The sequence below is a fragment of the Octodon degus genome, unplaced genomic scaffold, assembly GCF_000260255.1.
Source record: "Octodon degus isolate 3935 unplaced genomic scaffold, OctDeg1.0 scaffold00035, whole genome shotgun sequence".
NCBI lineage: Eukaryota > Metazoa > Chordata > Mammalia > Rodentia > Octodontidae > Octodon > Octodon degus.
The window spans coordinates 14413783-14427259 of NW_004524611.1; the positions used below are offsets into that span (position 1 = coordinate 14413783).

The following is a 13477-nucleotide window of genomic DNA, read 5'->3' on the forward strand; positions in this document are numbered from 1 at the left end:
AAAAAAAAAAAAAAAAAAAAAAAAAAGACCAAGAAAGTAGACCGTGCGGGTTCATCCCTGTAATCCCAGCACTCAGAAGGTTGAGGCAGAAGGGATCACTATGAGTTTGAGGTCAGCCCTAACTACACAGCGAGATCCTGGGGGGGGGAGGGGAGAGAGAGTGCAAATAGCATGAATGATGGGATGTGTTTGAAGGGAAGGGTAATATTTTGAGGGAATGCGTGACATTGTATCTTTTTTTTTTTTCTTTTTGAGACAGGGTCTCATTACGCAATTCAGGTTGGCCTTGAGCTAGCTTTGTAGCCCAGGCTGGTCTCCAATTTGCAATGAGCCTCCTGCCTCAGCCTCTCAAGTGCTCGGAGTACAGGCGTGCGTCACCACACCTGGCTGTCATTGTGTCTTTTCCTGTAAGAAATTTTTATTTTTTATTTTTTATTTATTTTTTTTGGTGGAACTGGGGATTGAACTCAGGCCCTTGCGCTCGCCATGTAAGAAATTTTTAAAAACAAGAGTTCACCTATATTTTCATCATCCCTGGTACATCAGAGCAGGTGTGCCTTGCGATCAGCCTCGACTGGTCCCGGCCCCGCTCCCACCACTGAAACTACATTTCCCAGAAGGCCCAGCGGCCAGGGCATGCGCATCATAGCACTCGGAAGCTGTGACGCCAACCGAGTTTCACTCCGGCTGCCTCCTGCTTGGAGTCGGAGTCACAGCTCGATCTCTACTCAGGCCGTCCGGGAGCTGCAGCTTGAGCGCGGTGGTTCCCTCAGCCTGCCTCCTCGGCTTCCTCAGTCTGGTGAGAGGGGCCGGACCACCTGTTCGTCGTCAGGGCTGGAGTCCCGAGGCAAGGGGTGCGAGGGGACACCGAAACAAGCTGGGACCGGAAGGGGGCGAGGGAGGGACTGCTGGGCCGGGCGGGAGGGCAACCTGGGGGAACCGGGAGGACTGGCCCGAGGTCCTGGGAGTGGGAGTCGGCGCGGAGGACGCCCGGGGCTGCGGACCGGACTGGGTGCGGTGTGGGCGGGAGGGGCACCTCTGGGAGTTTGGGACCCACAGGACCTGGGGCGTCAGGGATATTGTCACTGCGCTCCCCGGCGAGGGTGTGGGCTCGGGTCGCATCTGCGTCCAGGTGAAGGGCTCACTGAGCCGGCGGCTGTACTTTAGAAGAGTTTGCCTTCCGGTTCTGCTACTTTACTCTCAGATGGGGTCTGTCCTCCCGGAAGCGCCTATCTTCTGGGGTCCTGGGTCACTTGAGGGGTTCGTAATGATGAAGAGGTTTTAGGAGACTTCCTTTTTATTCCGTCTCTTTGAATCAGCTGCCGTCCTCCATCGCTGACTTCACTTCCCTAAGTGCAACGAGCGTTGGAAGTAGGATGTGCACGGAGCTCTGGACTTCTAAGAAACTCAAAATACTTCTGAACGTCATCCTAGCACCTCTAGAATTTTAGAAAGTAGATTTTCTGGTAGTCAGAATCAGGGCTGGTTTAAGCTGTGTACATAACTAGGCCTTTTGTTCATTTGCTGTGTGACCTTGGCCAAATTTTTCCCCTCTGGGTGTGTTGACTTCCAGGGTGCCTACATTGCAAACTGGCCTCTGAAGTCCTTTTAGGCCTTTCAGGAAAAGGGCTCTGATCGTTTCCCGCATCCCCTTGATTGTTGAGTGGGCTGGGAAAGACTCTCATACCTTCTGCTCTGCCCAGGCTGTTGGAAAATAAATCTGGTAATTTCCAGTCCCCAGCCACAGCACACGGATCCAACATCTGTGCACTCGTTTTCACTCACTGCTTGCTGTTTCTCAATTTAAAACCTGATCATCTTCTTGTTGGCAAAGGTGCCTTGGGATTTGTGTCGCTGACTCAGCAAGCCCTTCAAATTTGCCCGGTTCTTGTTGTTTGTGTTTCATATCAAGATGGGAACTTAAACAAGTTATTCCTCCTAAAGATCTGGTGTCTGCATCAGAAGGGATGGTTTGTTGCCAGCTCTCCGAAGAGACAAGGTGAGAGCCATAGGCAGCTTGCCTGGCTACTTTCTCAGTTTGGCTTTCCATATGGAAGGTAGGCTCTCAGGAGGGTGGCGTCCAAGGTCTCAAGGATGAAAGTGAGTCCTGGGAGTTGATTGTTGATTGCCAGCTGCAACAAATAAATTCTATTGGCTTCTTGCCAGCAGCTTCTCTTGTCTAACCAGTCTAAGAGGGTGCTTCTGCCTTTAAGACACACTTTACAGGATGCAGGACCCAAGTCATGATTTCTGCACTTGAACTGGAAATCTGGAAATTCCCTTTCTTTGGTTGCACAGACATCTACTGAGTGCCAGACAAAATCTCTGTCTTTTGGGAACTTGTAGAAAGATAGACGCCACCATCAGTGACAAGGTGTCAGTGCAGTGACAGGTGTTGTCAGTGTGATGTGTATGGAGCTGGAGGGAATCAGGGCAGTTTCCCTCCTTTGGAGGGGGATAGGAAGCAGGGATAGGAAGAGCAAGTGTGGTAGTGAATACCTGTAATCCCAGCACTTGGGAGGCTGAGGCAGGAGGATCACTGTTTGAGGCCTACTACTGCCAGAAAAGAGAAAAAATTAGGAGAAATCGTAGCAAAGGAACATTTGCAAAGTCATGAAGCTATGGCACAGGACTGGACCTCTAAGGCTAGATAGAGGAGCCTGGAACAGTGGGCAGAGGACAGAGTTGGGGGCTTGGGGGTCACGTCCAATGCTGTGATTCATCTCCCAGAGGCTTATGTGGTAGAAGCTTGGTCCCCCAAGTGGTGATTGATGGTGGTGAGATATGAAAGCTTTAAGAGTTAGGCTCAGTGTTTTACATTTGGAATCCTAGTTACTCAGGAGGCTGAGGCAGGAAGATCAAAAGTTCCAGGCCAATGCAGGCACTTTAGCCAGACTCTGGAAAAAAGGGGGGGTGGGGAGGTTGGGGGGGTTAGTAAATAGCTTAGTACTCCCTGGGTTCAATCCTTATTGTATTGAAAAAAGAGGAAGGGAGGAGCTGTGGGGCCTAATGAGTGATAATTAGGTCACCTCCCTGATGAAAGGGTTAATACTGGTCCATGCAGTAGGTTGGGTCTCCTAGGCTCATTGAAGGGCTGGGAGATAGCTCAGTGGTATAAGCGCCTGTCTGGCAAGCACAAGGTCTTGAGTTCAATCTCCAGTAGCAAAAAAAAAAAAAAAAAAAAGTGATTTCAGATAGCTTGTTGATATAAAGGGAGATCACCCCCACATACTTGGCCACTTTACTGCCACGTAGTGACACCTCAGCCCTGAGTGCCATGTTCCTTGTACCCTCTAGCCATCAGAATCATTAGCCAAATAAGAATCTTACATTTATTTATTGCAAATAAGAATCTTTACTTTATAAATTGTCTGCATCAGGTATGCTAGTATAGCAACCCAGAACAGATAACCACGTCTCTGGAGAGCAGGAGGATCTTTATCAGGATTTCTCACGTATTTGGTGCAGGGTCTCATTACACAGCTTGGACTCATAGTGAGCCTCCTGTTTGCAGTCTTCCCAGTGCTGGGATTACAGGTGTGTGTCAACATGCCTGGACTTGGTAACTGTTCTGCCAGCTCAGCGCACCCCGGGGGTGAGGCTGGCGCAGCCTGTAGAGTAGGGGATCGAACCCCAGTCCCTGTACTTGCCTAAGCAGGCACTTAGTCCGCCTAGCTATCTTGCCAGCTCTAGTGGAATTTCTTGAAGGGCCTCTTGAAGGAGCTCACTGGCTGAAAAGTGGGACGGATTTTTTTTTTTTTTTTGGCTGGCTCAGGATGCCTTAAGGGCAGGTCTGATAAGGCATGAGGATCTGGGGATCGAACCACAGCATCCAGAGCCTGAATGCTTTTGAAAAGTGGAACAGATTAGGTTGGATTAGTCTCTTTTTGCCAGCTTCTTGCAGAGGATGGGTGGTGAGAGCTGCTGTCCTCAGCTGTTCATAGCCTAGGTGAAGAGGAAAATAGCTGGTACCCTGGCACATACCTAGAATGTAGCTGCTTGGCAGGTAGAGGCAGCAGGCTGGGAAGTTCCAGGACAGCCTGAGCAATTTAGCAAGATCCTTCCTCAGAATAATTTAAAATAAGGCTTGGCGTGCAGCTCAATAGTAGACCTTATGGTCATCTAGTATGTACAAGGTCCTGGGTTCGATTTTCAGTACCACGGAAAAGACAAGACAGAGAGCTGTGAAGGACAGAGTGCTGTGGGGGTTAAGAGAAATTTTCTTTCTCTTGGGCCCACTACGGCATGCTTAAATTAGGCCCGGCACAGGCTGACGCTGTGCTCAGTGGTAGAGCACTCACCTAGCCTTGTACTTGAGGAAGCACAGTTTTGCACCAGTGTCTGAGAGCGTCTAGGAGAGAGGGAAGCTGGAGCCATCTGGGAGGGAGTGTGCACTAACCCAAGGGGGTGAAGGTGTAGAGGTCCTGCTCAGATGTTCTGAGGCTTGGGATGCTGATGAGAGGGGAGAGCAGGCCCTGGCAGCTGTGGGGCTGTGGGGCTATGGGAACAAAGGCTGAGGAGGAGCAGGAATCTGAATTTTTTTTCTTGGTTGCCTGAAGCAAGGTAGAGCCAGGAAATCAAGGGGAGATGGAAAATTGGAAGGAAAGTAAGTTTGGCTTCAGACCTTTTGAAGGTAGTTTCGAGGCCAGAGGGAATAAGGCCATGGGGCTGGGGAGAAAAGCTGTTCATTCCACAGATTCCTGCTGAAGTTCTGTCTGCCAGGGCTGGGGTTTGGCACTCAGAGAGCGAAGTTGTCTCAAACTGTCTCTCTTTGGTGTTTGTTTTCTCAGGTAAACCGAGAACTAGATTAGTACACATGCATCGGTGTTGACACATGGCTTGCGTTTATTCAGTCTATTCCTTTTTTTTAAGTTTTTTTTTTTTTTTTTTTTTTTGGTGGTACTAGGGATTGGACTTAGGACCCTGCGCTTGCCAGGCAGGCGTTTGTTGTACTGAGCTGTCTCCTGGGTCCTGTTCTTTTTGGAAAACTTTTTTTTTGTGGTGGTACCAGGGATCGAACTCAGGACCTTGTGCTTGTGCTTGCCAGGCAGCATTTATTCCACTTAGCTATTCCCCCAGCTCCTCAGTCTGTTGCTCTTTTTTTTTTTTAATTTAGTGTGTGTGTGTGTGTGTGTGTGTGTGTGGCCAGCTCAGCCCACCAGGGGGCGCAGCTGGCTGGCATGTGGTGCTGGGGGATCGAACCGTGGTCCCTGTGCTTTGCCAAGCTTGTTCCAAGTAGGTGCTTTAGACCACTGAGCCATCTCTCCAGCCCTCTGTTGCTCTTTTTAATGAATATGGAGGTCTTCGCATTTCAGCCAACCAGAATCAAAGCAGGGGTCTTGAAACAAAGTTGTGCATCAAATCAACTCCTTTGAGCTTCCTTTCTGTTCTCATCAACTATCAAGGTTTGCCACCACACCCAGCCTCAATTGCTGCTCAGTGTGCCCCAGGGGCGGGGCCAGCACAGCAAGCCTGGGGATTGAACTCCTGGCCCCTGTGCCTGCTTGCAGGCACTTTAATCTGCTGAGCTATGTGGCTGGCCCTTGCTTTCATTTTCATGTGTATCTACATCTGCGGTATTTATAAGGAAAGTTAAAAAAAAAGTGCTAAGATTTATCCACTTTTTAAAAAAAAATCTACATTATTTTATGTTATCCAGTTCATTTGTTTCTGATGTTGAGTAATAGTCCATGGTGGGAACACTGATCATCCCTGGTGCGCTATTAGTTATTTCTGGTTTGTTTATTTATTTGTTTTTGCTTTCTGGGGGGGGATAGGGTCTCACTGTGCTGTACATAATGGCCTTGAACTCCCTTATGTAGCCCAGGCTGGATTCGAACTCAGAACACTCCTGCCTCAGCCTCCGGAGTGCTGAGATTACAGGCATGCAATACCATGTCCAGTTGATCAACTATTCTTCATTTTAAAGTTTATATTGAGTGTTCTGTGTCTCATTTGAATGTCCATTTCCTGAACATAGTTGTTGCTTTCAAGGAACTCTCCTGGGGAAGGGGACAGGTAGATATTTTACACACTTGAGCTAGGATAGGTAGAAGTATCAACTTCTCCCCACAGGGCAGGAACGAATATAGGATTGATTTCACAGGGCAGTCTGTTGCAAGCTGGGAATTAAGAGATGAGAACATAGCCTCTGGGATAGACACTCAGTGGGGTGCGAAGAGTCTGAATCCTCTTGAGCAACTCTCATACCACCAGAAGGTCCGGAGACTAGCTGAGGGCTTGAGGGGTAAGGCGGGACCTGGTGAAGTTAAGAGGCTGCCATGTGAACTGGGTCTCAGCGGGGCTGCAGGGGGAGTGGGAGAGGGAGGAGAGGTGGATCAGAGTCCAGGAGCTGGATGCAGAGAGTTACCAAGGCGTGGTGTGACTCTGGACAGCCCTCTGGACACACCCCATAGGCAGTAGTGGCATCTGGGGTAACCCAGAGAGTGTGTCCCAGCCCTCTGGCAGTTTGCTCTGGATGTCCCCCTCAGGTGGTGGATACGAGCTGGCCTGTCTGCAGAAGTGGGGTGTGTCGCTGGCAAGGGCAGTCGGCACTCCCACTCACTGACAGACACGGGTTCAGAGGAGGATTGCACAAGTGCAGGACAGTGGGGGCTCAGTGTTAAATGTCGGGGAGACAGCATAGGGGTTGGCTAAGGCACGTGGGCCACATTCCGCCCACATTTGTTTTTGTTGCAAAGATTTATTGGAATACAGCCACTTCAGTTAGTTTACATATTTTTGCCATGCAGTGGCAGAGTTGAGTAATTGCAACAGATTGAAATACTTGTTTTTGGGTCCTTTACAGGAAACGTTTGCTGTACCCATCCCACCCACCCCACCCCATAGGCAATAGTGGCATCTGGGGTAACCCAGAGAGTGTGTCCCAGCCACTCCGTGGGACTGCCAGTGGTTTCCAGGTGGGTAGTGGGACTAGGTCAGCCTGTGAATGTTGCCTTCTTTGGTTTTCTAGAGAATCTAGAAGCCTGAATTTTTTTTTTTTTTTTAGAAGTTAATATTCCAATTTTAAATGCTGGCTCAATTAAAAAAAACAAATTGAAAAAAAAAAAAAAAAAACACCAAATTGTAGACCAAACAAAACACCTCTGGAGAGCTGGGGTGTAGCTTGGTGTGGTGTGCTCAGTGCACCCCAGGGGTGTTCCAGACCCTGCACTACATCCCCTTCCAAGGGTGCTGCAGAACAAACCCTTCATCTGCCAGCCAATTTGTCCAGCACCCACGAGCCCTCTGTCTTGATGGGGAAGGAGCCTGGAAGCAGATGGGGGTGGTGATGTTGATTTGGTTTGGTGGTGGTTATTAGTTTTTATTTTGTTTGCAATACTGGGGATTGGACCCAGGGTCTTGCACTGACCTCCATTCCTAGCCCTTTTTTAATTTTTAATTTTGAGACAGAGTCATGCTAAATTACCCAGGCTGGAGATTTGCTTAGTCTGTGTGTTCCAGGCAAGTTGCTTTTCTTTTGCCTCATTGTCCTCTTAAAAGTGGAGGCATCCCTGCCCCCATTGTGAGCATCCAGCAGGCACCCTTAAAAGCCTGGCACTTGGGAAGTCCTTGGCACATGGCTCCTGCACCCCAGTTAGGCCCGAGAACTGGGGCTTTGCAAGAGCATTTGTAAAGCAGAGCCACAGCTGTTTGGTTCCAGATGAGGGAATTAGGGCTTGCTGGTCCCTGAGGCTCTGGAGAGCTCAATCAAGTGAGGCAGAGAGCTGTTGTCACTTCCTCCAGCCACCTAGTGTACAGCGGGCACACCCTTTTTGGTTTCCCTTAGTGTCTGGTGGCACTGCCTTGAGCTATCTCTTCCCAAGACCAAAGCCCCAAGCTGGGGGTGTCACATAATGGGAGAATATTTGCCCAACACGCCAAGGCTCTGGGTATGATCCCCAGCACTGCAAAAAAGGAATTAAAAAAGGACCAAAGATGCATCATGCCAGGTGCACAGAGCTGGGTGAGCCTGGCCAGGTGTCATCCTTAGGCACCTGGGTGTTTGCTTTTCACCTTTTCTTAGAACTCAGGGATGCTAGGGATGTAAGATGTGTCTCTTGGCAAGGAGGTGCCATGCGAAGTTGACAAGGCCTATTGTTACTGAAACCTGCTGGGGTGGTAGCAGCTATTTAAAGTAATGCTGGCAAGTGCAGGGGGGTGGTGATGTTGATCTGGTTTGGTGGTGGTTATGAGTTTTTATTTTGTTTGCAATACTGGGGATTGGACCCAGGGTCTTGCACTGACCTCCATTCCTAGCCCTTTTTTAATTTTTGATTTTGAGACAGATTCATGCTAAATTACTCAGGCTGGGCTGAGACTTTCCATCTTTCTGCCTCAGCTTCCATACTAGCTTAAATTACTGGCATATCCCACCATGTCTAGTTAAGGTTTTTTTTTTTTAGGCCGCTAGAGGACCTCATACATGCTGAACAGGTGCTCTGCCACAAGGTTATATCTCCAGCTCTTGGTTATGACCTCTTGAAAGTGTATGTGTGTGTGTGTGTGTGGGGGTACTATCAGGTACAAACAGTTAAACAAAATTTGGTCTTCCTTTTTTTTTTGTATTTTTAGGAAAAGGTCTACAGAGTGTTCAGGGTCTCACTACTAGATCAAACTCGCAGTAATCTGGCTGTTTACAGTCTCCCAAGAGCTGGGATTACAGGTGCGTGCCACCACACCCAGTCTCAGTTGCTGTCTAGTGCATCCCAAGGGGGCGGGGCCAGCACTGCAGGCCTGGGGATTGAATCCCTGGCCCTGCTTGCAGGCGCTTTAATCGGCTGAGCTATTTGGTTGGCCCATTTCTGTGGTTTCTCAGGCCCTTGCGCTTGCCAGGGAAGCGCTTATTCTACTGAGCCATCTCCCTGGCCCTGTGGTTTTTAATATAGTATTTTTTAAATTGAGTTTTCTTGTTTTTTGCAGTAGGGTCTCATTCTGAAATTCAGGGTACCCTTGATGCCCCTCCCAAGCACTGGGATTACAGGTGTGCACCATCACTGCTGGATTCCACTGGGCTTTCTTTCTTTCTTTTTTTTTTTTTTCTTTTGGCAGAACCGGGGATTGAACTCAGACCCTTGCGCTTGCCAGGGAAGCACTTATTCTACTGAGCCATCTCTCTAGCCCCTCCACTGGGCTTTCTCTGTGGTTATTTACATCCCAGTAGTACTATTTTGAATATTTTTCTGTAATTTCTTTAAGCAATCATTTATTTATTTATTTATTTACAGTGCTGAGGATGGATCCCGGGGCCTCCTGTTAGGTAAGTGCTCTGCCACTGAGTTGTATCCCTGGCCCACAGAAAGGTTTTATCCTTCTGGGCATTGTGAAGTTTAGGTCAGTTGGGGCCAGTGCTGAGGGCTGAAATTACCTTTGCTATGCAAAAAATCTTTCATTGTGCCTTTTTTTTATGGCCACCTAGGGATTGAGCCCAGGGTTTTTCCCACTGAGCTACATTCCCAGTCCATTTTTAAATTTTCATTTGGAGACAGGGTTTCTATATGTTGCCCAGGCTGGGCTTAAACTAGTGGTCTTCCCTGCCATTGCCTCCCAGTTCCCTGAGTGCTGGGATCATAGGTATGCATCACTATGCCTGGCTGACGGATAAACAAAATTTCTACTGCAGTGGAACTTTTTTGCCAGGCAGATGCTTAATCTACCGAGCTATCTCCCTGGCCCCTACAGTGGAAATTTTTTGAAGTTTTGTTTTGAAGGAGGGTAAATTCACACATGAGAATCGGTCTTTTGCAGGTGTTATGGTTTGTGTATAGGTGTCCCTTCACTAACTGTGGCTAAATAAATCTTTCGTTCCTTAATTTTTTTTTTTTTTTTTTTTTTTTTTTTTTTTTTTTGGTGGAACCGGGGATTGAACTCGGGCCCTTGCTCTTGCCAGGGAAGCACTTATTCCACTGAGCCAACTCCCCAGCCCCACGTTCCTTAATTTTGGATATTGGGTATTTTGTCCCAGCAACAAGAGAAGAGTACCTATACAGAATTTTGTACTGGAGAAGTGGGGTCATGGCTGTGACTAAACCTGACCATGTGGATTACAAACTTGTGGGAATGGGTTATGGAAAGAGATAAGAAAGGTTTGGAGGTGTCACCTGTAAGAGAAGCACTGGAACAGCTTTTGCTGTTTTGTATGGGAGATTCAGGTCAGAGCTCAGAAGACTAGAAGGCTGATAGACATCCTGCCTGTAAAGACCAGGCTGGAGAGTTTTCTGCTGGGAAGAAGGACTACATTGGTTGTTGGACTCCAGATGATAATGTGTTTTGGCTTGGCAGAAAGTTTGTCTACATTTTGCTCTTGTCCAGAGACTTTACTTGAGACTGAGATTAAGCATGGCGGACTGATTAATCTGACAAAGTAAATTTCAAAGCAATCGAATGTTTTTTTTTTTTTTTTTGCAGAACTGGGGATTGAACTCAGGCCCTTGCACTTGCCAGGGAAGTGCTTATTCCACTGAGCCATCTCCCCAGCCCCTCAAAGCAAACAAATGTTGAAGCAGTGGCTTGGCTATTATTGTTGGCTTTTAATCAGATTTATGTTGAGAATTAAGAGCAAGGAGCCTTGTAGGCTGCTTTAAAATGTGAGTTTGGCTAGAAAGGAAGATCCAGGGGCTGTTGAGATGGCTCAGTGGTCTAAAGCACCTACTTAGAACAAGCTAAGCTAAGCAAAGCACAGGGACCGCGGTTCAATCCCCCCGCACCAAAGTGCTGGCCACACGTGCGCGCGCGCACACACACACACACAAATAAATAAATAAATAAATGCTAAAAAAATGAAGTTCTTAAAAAAAAGAAAGGAAGATTCAATAAAGCTGTGGACTACAAAGATGGAGCTGAGAGGATCTTCATTGCTGAGAAGGAACAGGAGACTAGAAAGGATGGCCTGCGGGCATCACTGGAGGCAGCAGGTCTCCACCCTTTGCAGCCTCAGAATTGCAAGGGTGAGCAACTTTGCCTTGAGGGCAAAGCCTCAGAGCCCCACATTCCAGAATGGCGGCTACAGCCATACCAGGTTCCGGAATGGTGCCGGCATGCTGCATGGAGAGTTTATTCCATGGAATCAGGGTCAGCGTGCTCAGTGATCCAGCCACTTGACCCCTACAGCCAAGAGGAAGCCTGGCTACTGCTCCAACTGGCAGCAGACCTTGGCATCATCCACGTGGCATTGGTTTTAGGTTACAAAGTCTTCCACCTAGATTTCAGAAGGCCTGGGAGGCCGACATTGTGCTCCCTGAGAGGGCAGTGTGTAAACCTGTGAGTGAGAAGCCTATTCAGTGGAAACTTTAGAAATTTAGAAAAGCCAGGAACACAGATCATCTAAGGGAAACAGCAAGGAGGGAGCAAATCTTGCCTAAGAGAGAAGCTGTGGGAGCTACCACCAAGAGTGCCTTAGGGACAGAGCCACATGGAATTCACAGTTTGCCACAGATGGTGCTTCAGATGTTCCACATGGAACTGTAGGACTTAACGTAAGCCCTTCTGGATAATTTTTTTCCCTTCTGGATTATTTTTGACTTCCTTTGGTCTGAGTGCTTGGTATCCTGCTGTGTGTACCTTTTGGGCTATTTGTACTTTTTTTTTTTGTAGAACTGAGGATTGAACTCAGGCCCTTGCACTTGCCAGGGAAGCGCTTATTCTACTGAGCCATCTTCCCGGCCCCACCTTTTGGAATGATAATGTTTATCTGGTCTATTATTTTTTTTAATCTTGTGCTGCTATTATTATTATTATTATTATTATTATTAATTTTAGTGTAGGGTCTACAGGGTCTCACTACGCAGATCAGACTCCCAAGCTCTGGGATGACAGGTGTGCACCACCATGACAATTTAGCCTGCCCGGGGGAGGAGGGAGAAGCATGGCACATGGGGGATTGAATTTCAGTCCATGTGCCTGCCTAAGCAGGCACTTTAGTCCACTGAGCTATCAGGCCATTAAATGTTGGAAGGTTTTAACTTTTAATTTGTACAGGGGCTTACAGCTAAGAGTTTGCCTTAGATCTTTTTTTTTTAAATTTTATTTATTTATTTATGTGGGGGGCAGCTCAGCCCACCAGGGGGTGCGGCTGGCTGGCATGTGGTGCTGGGGGATTGAACCGCGGTCCCTGTGCTTTGTTAAGTTTGCTCTGTGTAGGTGCTTTAGACCACTGAGCCATCTCACCAGCCCCATTGCCTTAGATCTTGGCGGAGACTTAGGATTTGTACTTTTCAGCAATGCTAAAACTGTTAGGACTTTGGCACCTCTTAGAAATGGACTAAAGTGCCTTTTGCATAAAGGGATGCGCATGAATCTTTGGAGGGTCCAGGGGTGGTTAGGGGGTCTAGGGGTAGAATGTTATGGTTTGTGTATAGGTGCCCCCCCCAAAGCCTCATGCAGTCATGGGGTGGCTTCTGGAGTTGTGATTGATTATTGTGGGTGTGAGTGCTGCGCCAGTCCTGGGGCAGGTAACCTGCATTACAGTGTGGGTGGGGAGGAGAGAGGCTTAGTAGAAGCTGCAGCTGCTGCCACCACTCCCTTTCTCGTGCTCTTTGCCACCACCATGAACAGTTGCTCTCTGCCATGTGCCACTTTGCCTTGGAGCTAGCTGAGTAAGACCTGAAACCTCCATTAACTGTGAGCTAAATAAATAAACCTTTCCTTCCTCAATTTTGGGTATTGGGTATTTTGCCCTAGCAACAAAAGAAGAGTAACTAAGACAGCAAGACTTTGGAGAAGCTTCCTGCCAGGGCCCCTGTGCACCATAGGTCTGTGAGGTCATGTTTTGCTCAGAGCCTAGGCTCACAGTCAGTTGCTGGGTGTGACCTGGTTTCAGGGCCAGGCTTTTGGAAAGTACCTGAAGGAGAGACAGATTAGAAAAGAGGGCTTGAAGAGTGAGTAGGTTGAGTTTGGAAAATCCGACCTGGGTTGGTAGAATCAGAACTTGTAGCAGCCCTAAAAGTCACTTGGTAGAGCTGGTTTCCACTCCACGTTCCTCAGAAGCCTCTTTCTTTTTTTTCTCCTTTCAGTGCCGGGGTTGGAGCCCAGGGCCTCCTGCGTGCCAGGCAAGGGTTGTCCCCTGGAGCTTGGTCCCAAACCCCAAACCCTCCTGCCTTGCACTGGAGCCTCAAAGGACTCTTGAAGAGAAGGCTTTTTTTTTTTTTTTTTGGCGGGACTGATTAAACTCAGTCCCTTGTGCTTGCCAAGCAAGTGCTTTATTCTGCTGAGCCATCTCCCCGGCCTCTGAAGAGAAGGCCTCTTGCCGCCACCTCTCTGTATCTCATGTGCCCCATGTGATGAATAGCAGGCATATTGTCACTTCAGGGAACCGGTCTCTGCTGTTTTTGTTATTGAGACAGGGCCTCCTATGATGCAGGCTGACAGGGCTCAGACAGTCCCTGATCCTTAGCCTTGCAGGTGACTGGGAGTGATTCCTGATTCTTAAGAAGCTGGAAGGTGCCTGCAGAGCACCTAGAGAGGGTAGGGCTGCCTCCGG

The 13477-nt window shown here is 48.2% G+C and overlaps 1 protein-coding gene across 10 annotated transcripts in view; it reads left to right on the forward strand.

Annotated features, from left to right (window-relative positions):
• The first annotated feature begins 695 nt into the window (after positions 1-695).
• Dtx2 (deltex E3 ubiquitin ligase 2) overlaps positions 696-13477 on the forward strand; it is a 38903-nt gene continuing 26121 nt past the window's right edge. For 2 of the 10 annotated variants that reach the window (XM_023714488.1, XM_023714489.1), the window contains exons 1-3: positions 696-799; positions 1835-1999; positions 9228-9259. In XM_023714488.1, the coding sequence (XP_023570256.1) occupies positions 1968-1999; positions 9228-9259 (64 nt within the window). In that variant the 5' untranslated portion in view covers positions 696-799; positions 1835-1967. Of the gene's footprint in view, positions 855-1834; positions 2000-6808; positions 6921-9227; positions 9260-13477 lie in introns of all 10 variants that reach the window. The other 8 variants (XM_023714490.1, XM_023714493.1, XM_023714495.1 and 5 more) reach the window with 8 other exon arrangements.